Genomic DNA, 18,073 nt, shown 5'->3' with positions numbered 1-18,073 from the left:
TCTAGGTATAGTGTAGCCAAGAGGAGTGTCTAGGTATAGTGTAGCCAACAGGAGGAGGGTCTAGGTATAGGTGTGTAGCCAAGGAGGAGTGTCTAGGTATAGTTTAGCCAACAGGAGGAGGGTCTAGGTATAGTGTAGCCAGGAGGAGTGTCTAGGTATAGTGTAGCCAGGAGGAGTGTCTAGGTATAGTGTAATCAACAGGAGGAGGGTCTAGGTATAGTTTAGCCAACAGGAGGAGGGTCTAGGTATAGTGTAGCCAACAGGAGGAGGGTCTAGGTATAGTGTAGCCAACAGGAGGAGGGTCTAGGTATAGTTTAGCCAACAGGAGGAGGGTCTAGGTATAGTGTAGCCAACAGGAGGAGGGTCTAGGTATAGTGTAGCCAGGAGGCCTCCACCCTTATGTCTCCTCCCTCCACCCCTCTCTCCCACCCCTCTCTCCTCCCTCCACCCCTCTCTCTCCTCCCTCCACCCCTCTCTCTCCTCCCTCCACCCCTCTCTCTCCTCCCTCCACCCCTCTCTCTCCTCCCTCCACCCCTATCTCTCCTCCCTCCATCCCTATCTCTCCTCCCTCCATCCCTCTCCACCCCTCTCTCTCCTCCCTCCACCCCTCTCTCTCCTCCCTCCACCCCTCTCTCTCCTCCCTCCAACCCTCTCTCTCCTCCCTCCAACCCTCTCTCTCCTCCCTCCAACCCTCTCTCCTCCCTCCAACCCTCTCCTCCCTCCAACCCTCTCTCTCCTCCCTCCACCCCTATCTCTCCTCCCTCCACCCCTCTCTCCTCCCTCCACCCCTCTCTCCTCCCTCCACCCCTATCTCTCCTCCCTCCATCCTCCCTCCACCCCTCTCTCTCCTCCCTACAACCCTCTCTCTCCTCCCTCCAACCCTCTCTTTCCTCCCTCCAACCCTCTCTCTCCTCCCTCCAACCCCCTCTCTCCTCCCTCCAACCCTCTCTCTCCTCCCTCCAACCCTCTCTCTCCTCCCTCCAACCCTATCTCTTTACTCACAAGATTTACTGGTTTCTTTTATGAGATAGGAACCTCTTTCCTACAGAGACTCTCCTCTCCCCCTCCTTCTCTCTCTCGTTATCTCCTCCTCCTCTCTCTTCCTCTGTGTTTACAGCCATATCTCTTCAGATCATTAATAAAGTAAAAATTACATCCCAAATGGCAACCTATGTGCTATGTGCCATAGTGCTATGGTCGGAAGTAGTGCACTATATAGGGAATAGGGTGCCATTTGGAACATAACCTGAGATTGATAGTGTCGGCTGTCTGGGTGTGGGCCACTGCAGTCCTATAGCTCTTCTAACACAGAGACCACTGACACCTTACACTGTCACCAGGTTCACACACAACTAAGAAATATACACTGTCAGACACACACTCTGTCACACAACACACAGACAGAGATACACACACACCTGGCTACACATCCACAAACACACACTGACACACACACACACACACACACACACTGCGCACACACATAACCACACACACAGCCAACTCTATGACCCCCTATAAACTACTCCAGATCCAGCCATGTTAAAGGGCACACAACTGAGTCTAGAGTGAGAGTCTTGGTATGCAGTGGGACTCTCTGGCACTGGGACTCTCTGGCACTGGGACTCTCTGGCACTGGGACTCTCTGGCACTGGGACTCTCTGGCACTGGGACTCTCTGGCACTGGGACTCTCTGGCACTGGGACTCTCTGGCACTGGGACTCTCTGGCACTGGGACTCTCTGGCACTGGGACTCTCTGGCACTGGGACTCTCTGGCACTGGGACTCTCTGGCACTGGGACTCTCTGGCACTGGGACTGGGACGCACTGGGACTCTCTGGCACTGGGACTCTCTGGCACTGGGACTCTCTGGCACTCTCTGGCACTGGGATTCTCTGGCACTGGGATTCTCTGGCACTGGGACTCTCTGGCACTGGGACTCTCTGGGACTCTCTGGCACTGGGATTCTCTGGCACTGGGATTCTCTGGCACTGGGATTCTCTGGCACTGGGATTCTCTGGGACTCTCCGGCACTGGGACTCTCCGGCACTGGGACTCTCCGGCACTGGGACTGGGACTCTCTGGCACTGGGACTGGGACTCTCTGGCACTGGGACTGGGACTCTCTGGGACTGGGACTCTCTGGCACTGGGACTCTCTGGCACTGGGACTCTCTGGCACTGGGACTCTCTGGCACTGGGACTCTCTGGCACTGGGACTCTCTGGCACTGGGACTCTATGGCACTGGGACTCTCTGGCACTGGGACTCTATGGCACTGGGACTCTATGGCACTGGGACTCTATGGCACTGGGTAGCAAATCTATAACATTGTCTGGCACCCCCCCTCTCGCCCCTCTCCACCTCTCTCTCTCACACCCTCTCCCCCCTCTCTCCCCCCTCTCTCTCTCCCCCTCACTCTCTCGCTCTCTCTCCCCTTCACTCACTCTCTCGCTCCCACCTCTCACTCTCTCTCACCCCCTCTCTCTCTCTCTCCAATAATAACATGCTCTAGCTTCCCTCCACCATTAACATATTTTCCATGACGTTCTATCGCTCCATCTGAGAGGAGGAGAGGTAAAGAGGAGGGAATAAAAATACGTGAGGAAATGTCTGAAAAGCCTCAGAAAAGTGGTGGTGTAGAGAAAGGATGGAGACAGATGTATTGATTTCTCTCTCTCTTTGTCCCCCTCTCTCTGTCTTTCTCTCTCTCTTTGTCCCCCTCTCTCTGTCTTTCTCTTCTTGTCCCCTCTCTCTGTCTTTCTCTCTCTTTGTCCCCCTCTCTCTGTCTTTCTCTCTCTTGTCCCCCTCTCTCTGTCTTTCTCTTTCTCTCTCTCTTTCTTTGTCCCCCTCTCTCTGCCTTTCTCTCTCTTTGTCCCCTCTCTGCCTTTCTCTCTTCTTTGTCCCCCTCTCTCTGTCTTTCTCTCTCCCCCTCTCTGTCCTCCTCTCTCTGTCTCTTCTCTCTCTCTTTGTCCCTCTCTCTGCCTTTCTCTCTCTCTTTGTCCCCCTCTCTGCCTTTCTTTCTCTTGTCCCCTCTCTTGTCTTTCTCCTCTCTCCCCCTCTCTGTCTTTCTCTCTCTCTTTGTCCCCCTCTCTGCCTTTCTCTCTCTCCTTGTCTTTCTGTCTCTCTTTGTCCCTCTCTGTCTTTTTTTTTTTTTTTCATTGTCCCCCTCTCTCTATATATCTCTCTCTCTCTCTATATATATATATATATATTTCTGTCTCTCCCTCTCTCTTTGTCCCCCTCTATCTTTCTGTCTCTCTCTCTCTCTTTGTCCCCCTCTCTATCTTTCTGTCTCTCTTTCTCTCTCTGTCTGTCTCTGGCTCAAATTGTTCCTGGAGCTTGAGTCATCTCCTGGGAAAAGAGAGGATGGTTGGTGTCACACAGACACACACTTCCAGAAGCCCACACTCTGTTCCTGTGTTTAGGACACAGTGGGGTGACTGTAACAGCCCACTGAGAGGCTCCTGGGACATTACAGTGTCCATCTGGCTGACAGACCATCTGAATACACTACGTCCATCTGAATACACTACGTCCATCTGAATACACTACATCCATCTGGCTGACAGGCCATCTGAATACACTACGTCCATCTGAATACACTACGTCCATCTGAATACACTACATCCATCTGAATACACTACATCCATCTGAATACACTACATCCATCTGGCTGACAGGCCATCTGAATACACTACGTCCATCTGAATACACTACGTCCATCTGAATACACTACATCCATCTGAATACACTACATCCATCTGAATACACTACGCCCATCTGGCTGACAGACCATCTGAATACACTACGTCCATCTGAAAACACATCTGAATACACTACATCCATCTGGCTGACAGACCATCTGAATACACTATGTCCATCTGGCTGACAGACCATCTGAATACACTACGTCCATCTGACTGACAGACCATCTGAATACACTATGTCCATCTGACTGACAGACCATCTGAATACACTACGTCCATCTGGCTGACAGGCCATCTGAATACACTACATCCATCTGGCTGACAGGCCATCTGAATACACTACGTCCATCTGGCTGACAGGCCATCTGAATACACTACGCCATCTGGCTGACAGGCCATCTGAATACACTATGTCCATCTGGCTGACAGGCCATCTGAATACACTACGTCCATCTGGCTGACAGACCATCTGAATACACTCGAATCCATCTGGCTGACAGGCCATCTGAATACACTACGCCCATCTGGCTGACAGGCCATCTGAATACACTACGCCATCTGGCTGACAGACCATCTGAATACACTACGCCCATCTGCCTGACAGGCCATCTGAATACACTACGTCCATCTGGCTGACAGGCCATCTGAATACACTACGCCTATCTGGCTGACAGGCCATCTGAATACACTACGGCCATCTGGCTGACAGACCATCTGAATACACTGCGTCCATCTGGCTGACAGACCATCTGAATACACTATGTCCATCTGGCTGACAGGCCATCTGAATACACTAAGTCCATCTGAATACACTGCGTCCATCTGGCTGACAGACCATCTGAATACACTATGTCCATCTGGCTGACAGACCATCTGAATACACTATGTTCATCTGGCTGACAGGCCATCTGAATACACTATGTCCATCTGGCTGACAGACCATCTGAATACACTATGTCCATCTGAATACACTACGTCCATCTGAATACACTACATCCATCTGGTTGACAGGCCATCTGAATACACTACGTCCATCTGGCTGACAGGCCATCTGAATACACTGCGTCCATCTGGCTGACAGGCCATCTGAATACACTACGTCCATCTGGCTGACAGACCATCTGAATACACTACGTCCATCTGAATACACTACGTCCATCTGAATACACTACATCCATCTGGCTGACAGGCCATCTGAATACACTACGTCCATCTGGCTGACAGACCATCTGAATACACTATGTCCATCTGGCTGACAGACCATCTGAATACACTATGTTCATCTGGCTGACAGGCCATCTGAATACACTATGTCCATCTGGCTGACAGACCATCTGAATACACTATGTCCATCTGGCTGACAGGACATCTGGCTGACAGACCATCTGAATACACTATGTCCATCTAGCTGACAGACCATCTGAATACACTATGTCCATCTGGCTGACAGACCATCTGAATACACTATGTCCATCTGGCTGACAGACCATCTGAATACACTATGTCCATCTGGCTGACAGGACATCTGAATACACTATGTCCATCTGGCTGACAGGACATCTGAATACACTATGTCCATCTGGCTGACAGACCATCTGAATACACTATGTCCATCTGGCTGACAGACCATCTGAATACACTATGTCCATCTGGCTGACAGACCATCTGAATACACTATGTCCATCTGGCTGACAGACCATCTGAATACACTATGTCCATCTGGCTGACAGGACATCTGGCTGACAGACCATCTGAATATACTACATCCATCTGGCTGACAGACCATCTAGCTGACAGACCATCTGAATACACTATGTCCATCTGGCTGACAGACCATCTGAATACACTATGTCCATCTGGCTAAAGACCATCTGAATACACTATGTCCATCTGGCTGACAGGACATCTGAATACACTGCGTCCATCTGGCTGACAGGCCATCTGAATACACTGCATCCATCTGACTGATAGGCCATCTGAATACACTACGTCCATCTGGCTGACAGGCCATCTGAATACACTGCATCCATCTGACTGATAGGCCATCTGAATACACTACGTCCCATCTGGCTGACAGGCCATCTGAATACACTACGTCCATCTGGCTGACAGGCCATCTGAATACACTACGCCCATCTGGCTGACAGGCCATCTGAATACACTACGCCCATCTGGCTGACAGACCATCTGAATACACTGCGTCCATCTGGCTGACAGACCATCTGAATACACTACATCCATCTGGCTGACAGACCATCTGAATACACTATGTCCATCTGGCTGACAGGACATCTGAATACACTATGTCCATCTGGCTGACAGGACATCTGAATACACTATGTCCATCTGGCTGACAGACCATCTGAATACACTATGTCCATCTGGCTGACAGACCATCTGAATACACTACGTCCATCTGGCTGACAGGCCATCTGAATACACTACGTCCATCTGGCTGACAGGACATCTGGCTGACAGACCATCTGAATATACTACATCCATCTGGCTGACAGACCATCTAGCTGACAGACCATCTGAATACACTATGTCCATCTGGCTGACAGACCATCTGAATACACTATGTCCATCTGGCTGACAGACCATCTGAATACACTATGTCCATCTGGCTGACAGGACATCTGAATACACTATGTCCATCTGGCTGACAGGACATCTGAATACACTATGTCCATCTGGCTGACAGACCATCTGAATACACTACGCCCATCTGAATACACTACGCCCATCTGAATACACTACATCCATCTGAATACACTACATCCATCTGAATACACTACATCCATCTGGCTGACAGGCCATCTGAATACACTACGCCCATCTGAATACACTACGTCCCATCTGAATACACTACATCCATCTGAATACACTACATCCATCTGAATACACTACGCCCATCTGGCTGACAGACCATCTGAATACACTACGCCCTCTGAAAACACTGCGTCCATCTGAATACACTACATCCATCTGGCTGACAGACCATCTGAATACACTATGTCCATCTGGCTGACAGGCCATCTGAATACACTATGTCCATCTGGCTGACAGACCATCTGAATACACTATGTCCATCTGAATACACTACGTCCATCTGAATACACTACATCCATCTGGTTGACAGGCCATCTGAATACACTACGTCCATCTGGCTGACAGGCCATCTGAATACACTACGTCCATCTGGCTGACAGGCCATCTGAATACACTACGTCCATCTGGCTGACAGGCCATCTGAATACACTACGTCCATCTGGCTGACAGACCATCTGAATACACTACGTCCATCTGGCTGACAGACCATCTGAATACACTACGTCCATCTGGCTGACAGGCCATCTGAATACACTACGTCCATCTGGCTGACAGGCCATCTGAATACACTACGTCCATCTGGCTGACAGACCATCTGAATACACTACGTCCATCTGGCTGACAGGCCATCTGAATACACTACGTCCATCTGGCTGACAGACCATCTGAATACACTACGTCCATCTGGCTGACAGGCCATCTGAATACACTACGTCCATCTGGCTGACAGACCATCTGAATACACTACGTCCATCTGGCTGACAGACCATCTGAATACACTACGTCCATCTGGCTGACAGGCCATCTGAATACACTAAGTCCATCTGAATACACTACGTCCATCTGGCTGACAGACCATCTGAATACACTATGTCCATCTGGCTGACAGACCATCTGAATACACTATGTCCATCTGGCTGACAGACCATCTGAATACACTATGTCCATCTGGCTGACAGGACATCTGGCTGACAGACCATCTGAATACACTACGTCCATCTGGCTGACAGACCATCTGAATACACTACGTCCATCTGGCTGACAGACCATCTGAATACACTACGTCCATCTGGCTGACAGACCATCTGAATACACTACGTCCATCTGGCTGACAGACCATCTGAATACACTACGTCCATCTGGCTGACAGACCATCTGAATACACTACGTCCATCTGGCTGACAGGCCATCTGAATACACTAAGTCCATCTGAATACACTATGTCCATCTGGCTGACAGACCATCTGAATACACTACGTCCATCTGGCTGACAGGCCATCTGAATACACTACGTCCATCTGGCTGACAGGACATCTGGCTGACAGACCATCTGAATATACTACATCCATCTGGCTGACAGACCATCTAGCTGACAGACCATCTGAATACACTATGTCCATCTGGCTGACAGACCATCTGAATACACTATGTCCATCTGGCTGACAGACCATCTGAATACACTATGTCCATCTGGCTGACAGGACCATCTGAATACACTATGTCCATCTGGCTGACAGGACATCTGAATACACTATGTCCATCTGGCTGACAGACCATCTGAATACACTATGTCCATCTGGCTGACAGACCATCTGAATACACTATGTCCATCTGGCTGACAGACCATCTGAATACACTATGTCCATCTGGCTGACAGACCATCTGAATACACTATGTCCATCTGGCTGACAGACCATCTGAATACACTATGTCCATCTGGCTGACAGGACATCTGGCTGACAGACCATCTGAATATACTACATCCATCTGGCTGACAGACCATCTAGCTGACAGACCATCTGAATACACTATGTCCATCTGGCTGACAGACCATCTGAATACACTATGTCCATCTGGCTAAAGACCATCTGAATACACTATGTCCATCTGGCTGACAGGACATCTGAATACACTGCGTCCATCTGGCTGACAGGCCATCTGAATACACTGCATCCATCTGACTGATAGGCCATCTGAATACACTACGTCCATCTGGCTGACAGGCCATCTGAATACACTACGCCCATCTGGCTGACAGGCCATCTGATTACACTACGTCCATCTGGCTGACAGGCCATCTGAATACACTACGTCCATCTGGCTGACAGGCCATCTGAATACACTACGCCCATCTGGCTGACAGGCCATCTGAATACACTAAGTCCATCTGAATACACTGCGTCCATCTGGCTGACAGACCATCTGAATACACTAATGTCCATCTGGCTGACAGACCATCTGAATACACTATGTCCATCTGGCTGACAGACCATCTGAATACACTATGTCCATCTGGCTGACAGACCATCTGAATACACTATGTCCATCTGGCTGACAGGACATCTGGCTGACAGACCATCTGAATACACTATGTCCATCTGGCTGACAGACCATCTGAATACACTATGTCCATCTGGCTGACAGACCATCTGAATACACTATGTCCATCTGGCTGACAGACCATCTGAATACACTATGTCCATCTGGCTGACAGGACATCTGAATACACTATGTCCATCTGGCTGACAGGACATCTGAATACACTATGTCCATCTGGCTGACAGACCATCTGAATACACTATGTCCATCTGGCTGACAGACCATCTGAATACACTATGTCCATCTGGCTGACAAACCATCTGAATACACTATGTCCATCTGGCTGACAGACCATCTGAATACACTATGTCCATCTGGCTGACAGGACATCTGGCTGACAGACCATCTGAATATACTACATCCATCTGGCTGACAGACCATCTAGCTGACAGACCATCTGAATACACTATGTCCATCTGGCTGACAGACCATCTGAATACACTATGTCCATCTGGCTAAAGACCATCTGAATACACTATGTCCATCTGGCTGACAGGACATCTGAATACACTGCGTCCATCTGGCTGACAGGCCATCTGAATACACTGCATCCATCTGACTGATAGGCCATCTGAATACACTACGTCCATCTGGCTGACAGGCCATCTGAATACACTACGTCCATCTGGCTGACAGGCCATCTGATTACACTACGTCCATCTGGCTGACAGGCCATCTGAATACACTACGTCCATCTGGCTGACAGGCCATCTGAATACACTACGTCCATCTGGCTGACAGGCCATCTGAATACACTACGTCCATCTGGCTGACAGACCATCTGAATACACTATGCGTCCATCTGGCTGACAGACCATCTGAATACACTACATCCATCTGGCTGACAGACCATCTGAATACACTATGTCCATCTGGCTGACAGGACATCTGAATACACTATGTCCATCTGGCTGACAGGACATCTGAATACACTATGTCCATCTGGCTGACAGACCATCTGAATACACTATGTCCATCTGGCTGACAGACCATCTGAATACACTACGTCCATCTGGCTGACAGGCCATCTGAATACACTACGTCCATCTGGCTGACAGGACATCTGGCTGACAGACCATCTGAATATACTACATCCATCTGGCTGACAGACCATCTAGCTGACAGACCATCTGAATACACTATGTCCATCTGGCTGACAGACCATCTGAATACACTATGTCCATCTGGCTGACAGACCATCTGAATACACTATGTCCATCTGGCTGACAGACCATCTGAATACACTATGTCCATCTGGCTGACAGGACATCTGAATACACTATGTCCATCTGGCTGACAGACCATCTGAATACACTATGTCCATCTGACTGACAGGCCATCTGAATACACTACTGCTATTTCTGCTCTAAAAACATGTGCTCTTCCAGGACATGCTGTGATTTCTGCTGCAATATCTTCACTGATTTCACAATGAGGTGTGGTTCTGACAGCTGTGTGTTGTTTGTGTGTGTGTGTGTGTGTGTGTGTGTGTGTGTGTGTGTGTGTGTGTGTGTGTGTGTGTGTGTGTGTGTGTGTGTGTGTGTGTGTGTGTGTGTGTGTGTGTGTGTGTGTGTGTGTGTCTGTGTAGTTGTGAAAGACACCCTCAGTCCACTATTTGGCATCATCATCATCATCACCATCATCATCACCAATATCTCAGCATGTATGTAATGAAACTTCACAGCTTCCTGTTAGATTTCTCTCTCCCCTCTCCAGTACTCTCTCTCCCACTCCTCTGGGCGGCAGGTAGCCTAGTGGTTCGAGCGTTGGGCCAGTAACCAAAAGGTTGCCGGATTGAATCCCCGAACGGACAAGGTAAAAATCTGTCATTCTGTCCCTGAGCAAGGCAGTTAACCCACTGTTCCCCTGAACAAGGCAGTTCACCAACTGTACTCCTGAACCAGGCAGTTAACCCACTGTTCCCCTGAGCAAGGCAGTTCACCCACTGTTCCCCTGAACAAGGCAGTTCACCCACTGTTCCCCTGAACAAGGCAGTTCACCCACTGTTCTCCTGAACCAGGCAGTTAACCCACTGTTCCCCTGAACAAGGCAGTTAACCCACTGTTCCCCTGAGCAAGGCAGTTAACCCACTGTTCCCCTGAGCAAGGCAGTTAACCCACTGTTCCCCTGAGCAAGGCAGTTCACCCACTGTTCCCCTGAACAAGGCAGTTCACCCACTGTTCCCCTGAGCAAGGCAGTTAACCCACTGTTCCCCTGAGCAAGGCAGTTCACCCACTGTTCCCCTGAACAAGGCAGTTCACCCACTGTTCCCCTGAACAAGGCAGTTCACCCACTGTTCCCCTGAACAAGGCAGTTCACCCACTGTTCCCCTGAACAAGGCAGTTAACCCACTGTTCCCCTGAACAAGGCAGTTCACCCACTGTTCCCCTGAACAAGGCAGTTAACCCACTGTTCCCCTGAACAAGGCAGTTCACCCACTGTTCCCCTGAACAAGGCAGTTAACCCACTGTTCCCCGGGCGCTGAAGACGTGGATGTCCATTAAGGCAGCCCCCCCACACACCTCTCTGATTCAGAGGGTTAAATGAGGAAGACTCATTTCAGTTGAATGCATTCAGTTGTACAACTGACTCGGTATCTTTCTCCCTCTATTCTTACAGACGGCCTGTCAATAAACACAGCTACCAGGTTCCTCATGGTTCCCCCAGAACAGCAACCATTACAACAACAGGAGAAAACTAGTCAGATACAACTAAAGGCTTTCTCAGAAGTTCTGCTTTTTGGCATCAGGGAAGAACTGTATTTATTTTGATCTTTTACACCCCAGTATCTCTACTTGCACATTCATCTTCTGCACATCAGTGTTTAATTGCTAAATTGTCATTATTTCGCCTACCTGGTTTATTGGCCTACCTGGTTTATTGGCCTACCTGGTTTATTGGCCTACCTGGTTTATTGGCCTACCTGGTTTATTGGCCTACCTGGTTTATTGGCCTACCTGGTTTATTGGCCTACCTGGTTTATTGGCTTACCTCCCTAATCTTACCTCATTTGCACACATTGTATATAGACTTTTTCTCTACTGTATTATTGACTGTATGTTTGTTTTACTCCATGTGTAACTCTGTGTTGTTGTATGTGTCGCACTGCTTTGCTTTATCTTGGCCAGGTCACAGTTGTAAATGAGAACTTGTTCTCAACTGGCCGACCTGTTTAAATAAAGGTGAAATAAAATAAAACATTTTTATTTATATTTTTTTGAATGTGTGATTTCCAGTCCTACCTGTCCTGTATCCCATCTAACCTGTCATCTAGCTCAGAAACCAGGTGTGATTTCCAGTCCTACCTGTCCTGTATCCCATCTAACCTGTCATCTAGCTCAGAAACCAGGTGTGATTTCCAGTCCCACCTCTCCTGTATCCCATCTAACCTGTCATCTAGCTCAGAAACCAGGTGTGATTTCCAGTCCCACCTCTCCTGTATCCCATCTAACCTGTCATCTAGCTCAGAAACCAGGTGTGATTTCCAGTCCTACCTCTCCTGTATCCCATCTAACCTGTCATCTAGCTCAGAAACCAGGTGTGGTTTCCAGTCCTACCTGTCCTGTATCCCATCTAACCTGTCATCTAGCTCAGAAACCAGGTGATTTCCAGTCCTACCTGTCCTGTATCCCATCTAACCTGTCATCTAGCTCAGAAACCAGGTGTGATTTCCAGTCCTACCTGTCCTGTATCCCATCTAACCTGTCATCTAGCTCAGAAACCAGGTGTGATTTCCAGTCCTACCTGTCCTGTATCCCATCTAACCTGTCATCTAGCTCAGAAACCAGGTGATTTCCAGTCCTACCTGTCCTGTATCCCATCTAACCTGTCATCTAGCTCAGAAACCAGGTGTGATTTCCAGTCCTACCTCTCCTGTATCCCATCTAACCTGTCATCTAGCTCAGAAACCAGGTGTGGTTTACAGTCCTACCTGTCCTGTATCCCATCTAACCTGTCATCTAGCTCAGAAACCAGGTGTGATTTCCAGTCCCACCTGTCACCTGGTTTATGAGCTAGATGACAGAATTAGATCAAACTGATTCCATCCTTCACTACAGAATTAGATCAAACTGATTCCATCCTTCACTACAGAATTAGATCAAACTGATTCCATCCTTCACTACAGAATTAGATCAAACTGTTTCCATCCTTCACTACAGAATTAGATCAAACTGTTTCCATCCTTCACTACAGAATTAGATCAAACTGATTCCATCCTTCCCTACAGAATTAGATCAAACTGATTCCATCCTTCACTACAGAATTAGGATACCATCTCAAAATGGTGTTCCCAATAAGAAGTTGTGATCAAGCTTTGTGGGATCAAATCTGCCCAGACAGACCCCAGATGTATCCAACTCAGCAGACAGGCGAACCAGCTGCTCACTGACCGACGTCACACAGCCGGAGGGGAAACATCTGAGGCGGAAGGCAGATCTCTGGCTAACTGTGAGCTAAATATGGAAGAGACAACAACAGCACTAACAGCATATACAACTCAGTCTGACCTCTTCACCTTTGACCAAGGTTACAACACCATGCAAAACCACCAACAACTGACCCAATGGTTAGAACCCTTAGGTGCCCTTAGGACCAACCTCCCAACAGGTCTCTGCATCCCACCTGAATGACTTCACACTCCTTCCAGTCTAACTACATGTACCGATCCTTCCAGTCTAACTACATGTACTGCTCCTTCCAGTCTAACTACATGTACTGCTCCTTCCAGTCTAACTACATGTACTGCTCCTTCCAGTCTAACTACATGTACCGATCCTTCCAGTCTAACTACATGTACCGATCCTTCCAGTCTAACTACATGTACCGCTCCTTCCAGTCTAACTACATGTACTGCTCCTTCCAGTCTAACTACATGTACTGCTCCTTCCAGTCTAACTACATGTACTGATCCTTCCAGTCTAACTACATGTACTGCTCCTTCCAGTCTAACTACATGCACTGCTCCTTCCAGTCTAACTACATGTACTGCTCCTTCCAGTCTAACTACATGTACTGCTCCTTCCAGTCTAACTACATGTACTGCTCCTTCCAGTCTAACTACATGTACTGCTCCTTCCAGTCTAACGACATGTGCTGATCCTTCCAGTCTAACTACATGTACTGCTCCTTCCAGTCTAACTACATGTACTGCTCCTTCCAGTCTAACTACATGTACTGCTCCTTCCAGTCTAACTACATGTATTGATCCCTCCAGTCTAACTACATGTACTGATCCTTCCATTCTACCTACATGTACTGATCCTTCCATTCTACCTACATGTACTGATCCTTCCAGTCTAACTACATGTATTGATCCTTCCAGTCTAACTACATGTATTGATCCTTCCAGTCTAACTACATGTACTGCTCCTTCCAGTCTAACTACATGTACTGCTCCTTCCAGTCTAACTACATGTACTGCTCCTTCCAGTCTAACTACATGTACTGATCCTTCCAGTCTAACTACATGTACTGATCCTTCCAGTCTAACTACATGTACTGATCCTTCCAGTCTAACTACATGTATTGATCCCTCCAGTCTAACTACATGTATTGATCCTTCCAGTCTAACTACATGTACTGCTCCTTCCAGTCTAACTACATGTACTGCTCCTTCCAGTCTAACTACATGTACTGCTCCTTCCAGTCTAACTACATGTACTGCTCCTTCCAGTCTAACTACATGTACTGCTCCTTCCAGTCTAACTACATGTACTGCTCCTTCCAGTCTAACTACATGTACTGCTCCTTCCAGTCTAACTACATGTACTGATCCTTCCAGTCTAACTACATGTACTGATCCTTCCAGTCTAACTACATGTACTGCTCCTTCCAGTCTAACTACATGTACTGATCCTTCCAGTCTAACTACATGTACTGCTCCTTCCAGTCTAACTACATGTACTGCTCCTTCCAGTCTAACTACATGTACTGCTCCTTCCAGTCTAACTACATGTATTGCTCCTTCCAGTCTAACTACATGTACTGCCAGTGACTCCAGGATCTTACCTGAGTCTCATCCTGAACCACTCTGTACTGCTCCTTCCAGACAGAGATCTTGGACACCTCGTCCTTCCTCAGGGCTCTCTCCTTCTTCAGCTCGGGGCTCCAGAAGGTCTTGATGGAGTTCATGGAAGAGCTCAGCTTGCTCTCCTTCACATCCACCTCCCCCCGGAGGAGCTCGTTCTCCCTCAGCACCTCCTTCAGCTGGGTCTGGAGGTCCATGATGGTGTTGTCTCTGGTTTGGCGTAAGGAGTGAGGCACCGTGGACGCCTGCTGGAGGCTGGACTGGGACGAGGACACGTGGTCACACCCAAACACGATGCTGTCACTGGGCATGGACGAGCCTCCACCTCCCTGGCTGATGTTGGGGTTGGAGCCCATGGCGGTTGTCCGGACGCCGTAAGGGAGCTTTGCTCCGGAGCGACCCAGGGTCATGGTGCTCTTGGGCAGGCTAGGGTCGTGGTTGGGGTTGGGATAGGCCTGGGTCTAGAATAGATCGGATTAGATTTACTTTATTGTCCACAAAATTAATTTAGTTAAGATCAGCATATTCAAATATACAAACAACAGAATTCACATACAGTAGCTAAGTGTCTTCGGTAAAAGCAAGGTGCTAGCCATACAGGAAGTGTATTTGGTAAAAGCAAGGTGCTAGCCATACAGGAAGTGTATTTGGTAAAAGCAAGGTGCTAGCCATACAGGAAGTGTATTTGGTAAAAGCAAGGTGCTAGCCATACAGGAAGTGTATTTGGTAAAACCAAGGTGCTAGCCATACAGAAAGTGTCTTTGGTAAAACCAAGGTGCTAGCCATACAGGAAGTGTCTTTGGTAAAACCAAGGTGCTAGCCATACAGGAAGTGTCTTTGGTAAAACCAAGGTGCTAGCCATACAGAAAGTGTCTTTGGTAAAAGCAAGGTGCTAGTCATACAGGAAGTGTATTTGGTAAAAGCAAGGTGCTAGCCATACAGGAAGTGTATTTGGTAAAAGCAAGGTGCTAGCCATACAGGAAGTGTATTTGGTAAAAGCAAGGTGCTAGCCATACAGGAAGTGTATTTGGTTAAAGCAAGGTGCTAGTCATACAGGAAGTGTATTTGGTAAAAGCAAGGTGCTAGCCATACAGGAAGTGTATTTGGTAAAAGCAAGGTGCTAGCCATACAGGAAGTGTATTTGGTTAAAGCAAGGTGCTAGTCATAGTGTCATTTAAAACAGGTTTATTCAACCGGGCGTCCGCGGATCCATAGAGGTACTGTAGAGGGTCTGCAATTTATTTTAAAGTGGATTTATATTTTGCATTCTTTCAATGTTTTTAATGAATATCACGAGTAACAACAGAATAAAAATGTCAATGACATAACTACAGTAGAAAAGAGGACAATATCTTCTTTCTAAAGATGTCACCTTTATTTTTAACTCCTAATATTGAGCCAATACCCCTCATTGGAGCCAATTCCCCTCATTGGAGCCAATTCCACTCATTGGAGCCAATTCCACTCATTGGAGCCAATTCCACTCAGTGCAGTATCTACACAGTCTATGAAACAGCAGCCACAGACAGGCAACCAGTGTGGCAGTGCCACTGGCTTCTGGTCAGCTTTCTTAACTAGGACATTCATTTTTGCCAACACATGGCTAACATGGCTAACCTTTGTTTCACCAGCTAAACAGCTACTCTTAGCGAAAATGTGTTTGGAGTTACACTTCCTGGCTAATAGGCTATATTAGACTTACACTTCCTGTTCCAATTATAATGAAAAACCATCTACCATCTACCAAATCAATACATTTTAACATTTTAAAATGTTGATTACTTGTCCTGCCACTATCATTCACCTGGGGATGATAATGATATACAAAATCTTGTTTTGCTAACGTATGATGAGGGTCCCTGGGTCGCCAGGGTCACCGGTTTGCCTGGGAGGGGGTCCCTGGGCAAGAAAACGTTTACGACTCCTGATTTAAAAGAACAGAAGGTCATTTTGGATTAAAAAAACCTCTGCTAAACAACACGTCATATTGCATTACTAGATCACCTGTTGAGAGATGACCTCGTTGTCACTGAGGTACATGGGTCCGGAGGTGGCATAGGCCGCGTTCAGAGACTGGATGTTCTCCATGGAGAGGGTCTTTCCCCCAGGGCCTCCTGTACTGTTGGTGCGACGGTGGCCGAGGCGCGGGGAGCGGGGCAGGCAGGGGGAGCGACCGGGACTCTGACTGCTGCCGTTGTTGCCCTCCATCTTGGCAACGGAGCGGGAGCTGCCGTACATGGTTAGGGGTCAGGGGTTAAGGGTCAAGGGCTGGGGGTTGAGGGGTTAAAGGTGAGATACTGAGACTAAGTGATCCTCCAAAAGATGATACAGAGAGTGTTACACTATGTGGTTACTGACTGGCAGTCTGTCTCAGCTGAAGGAGAGGAACAGATTGTTCATGTTCAAAGATCCTGCATTTCCTGGATGATTGGACTATGATGATTGGACTATGATGATTGGACTATGATGATTGGACTATGATGATTGGACTATGATGAGTGGTAAACTTGGCGAGAAAGGTGGTTTTAACATCCATTTAGTCCATGGGTCCTGGGATGAGGCAATGATCTGTAAGAGAGAAAGAGAGAAAAGACTTTAGGCTAAAAAGAGGAGAGAATTCCCCCCTCCCCTGAGTTACATCACTGAGAATTCACCACTCCCCTGAGTTATATCACTGAGAATTCACCACTCCCCTGAGTCACATCACTGAGAATTCACCACTCCCCTGAGTTATATCACTGAGAATTCACCACTCCCCTGAGTCACATCACTGGGAATTCACCACTCCCCTGAGTTACATCACTGCATCACTGAGAATTCACCACTCCCCTGAGTTACATCACTGCATCACTGATAATTCACCACTCCCCTGAGTTACATCACTGCATCACTGATAATTCACCACTCCCCTGAGTTACATCACTGCATCACTGAGAATTCACCACTCCCCTGAGTTACATCACTGCATCACTGATAATTCACCACTCCCTGAGTTACATCACTGAGAATTCACCACTCCCCTGAGTCACATCACTGGGAATTCACCACTCCCCTGAGTTACATCACTGAGAATTCACCACATCATCACTGAGAATTCACCACTCCCCTGAGTTACATCACTGAGAAT

The 18,073-nt window shown here is 47.9% G+C and overlaps 1 protein-coding gene across 1 annotated transcript in view; it reads right to left on the bottom strand.

Moving 5' to 3' along the window:
* The window catches only part of LOC118383374 (uncharacterized), a 33,678-nt gene extending 16,168 nt beyond the window's left edge, over positions 1–17,510 (bottom strand). The window contains exons 1-2 of the mRNA XM_052506209.1: positions 16,951–17,510; positions 14,928–15,407 (exon numbers count right to left, since the gene is read on the bottom strand). Coding sequence (XP_052362169.1) covers positions 14,928–15,407; positions 16,951–17,184 — 714 coding nt within the window. The 5' untranslated portion in view covers positions 17,185–17,510. The remainder of the gene's footprint in view (positions 1–14,927; positions 15,408–16,950) is intronic.
* Between the last annotated feature and the right edge of the window lie 563 nt (positions 17,511–18,073).

The sequence above is a fragment of the Oncorhynchus keta genome, unplaced genomic scaffold (genome assembly GCF_023373465.1).
Source record: "Oncorhynchus keta strain PuntledgeMale-10-30-2019 unplaced genomic scaffold, Oket_V2 Un_contig_25643_pilon_pilon, whole genome shotgun sequence".
NCBI classification, from domain to species: Eukaryota; Metazoa; Chordata; class Actinopteri; order Salmoniformes; family Salmonidae; genus Oncorhynchus; species Oncorhynchus keta.
Note: the sequence above shows the minus strand (reverse complement) of the source record. Positions and strands in the feature narration are given on the sequence as shown.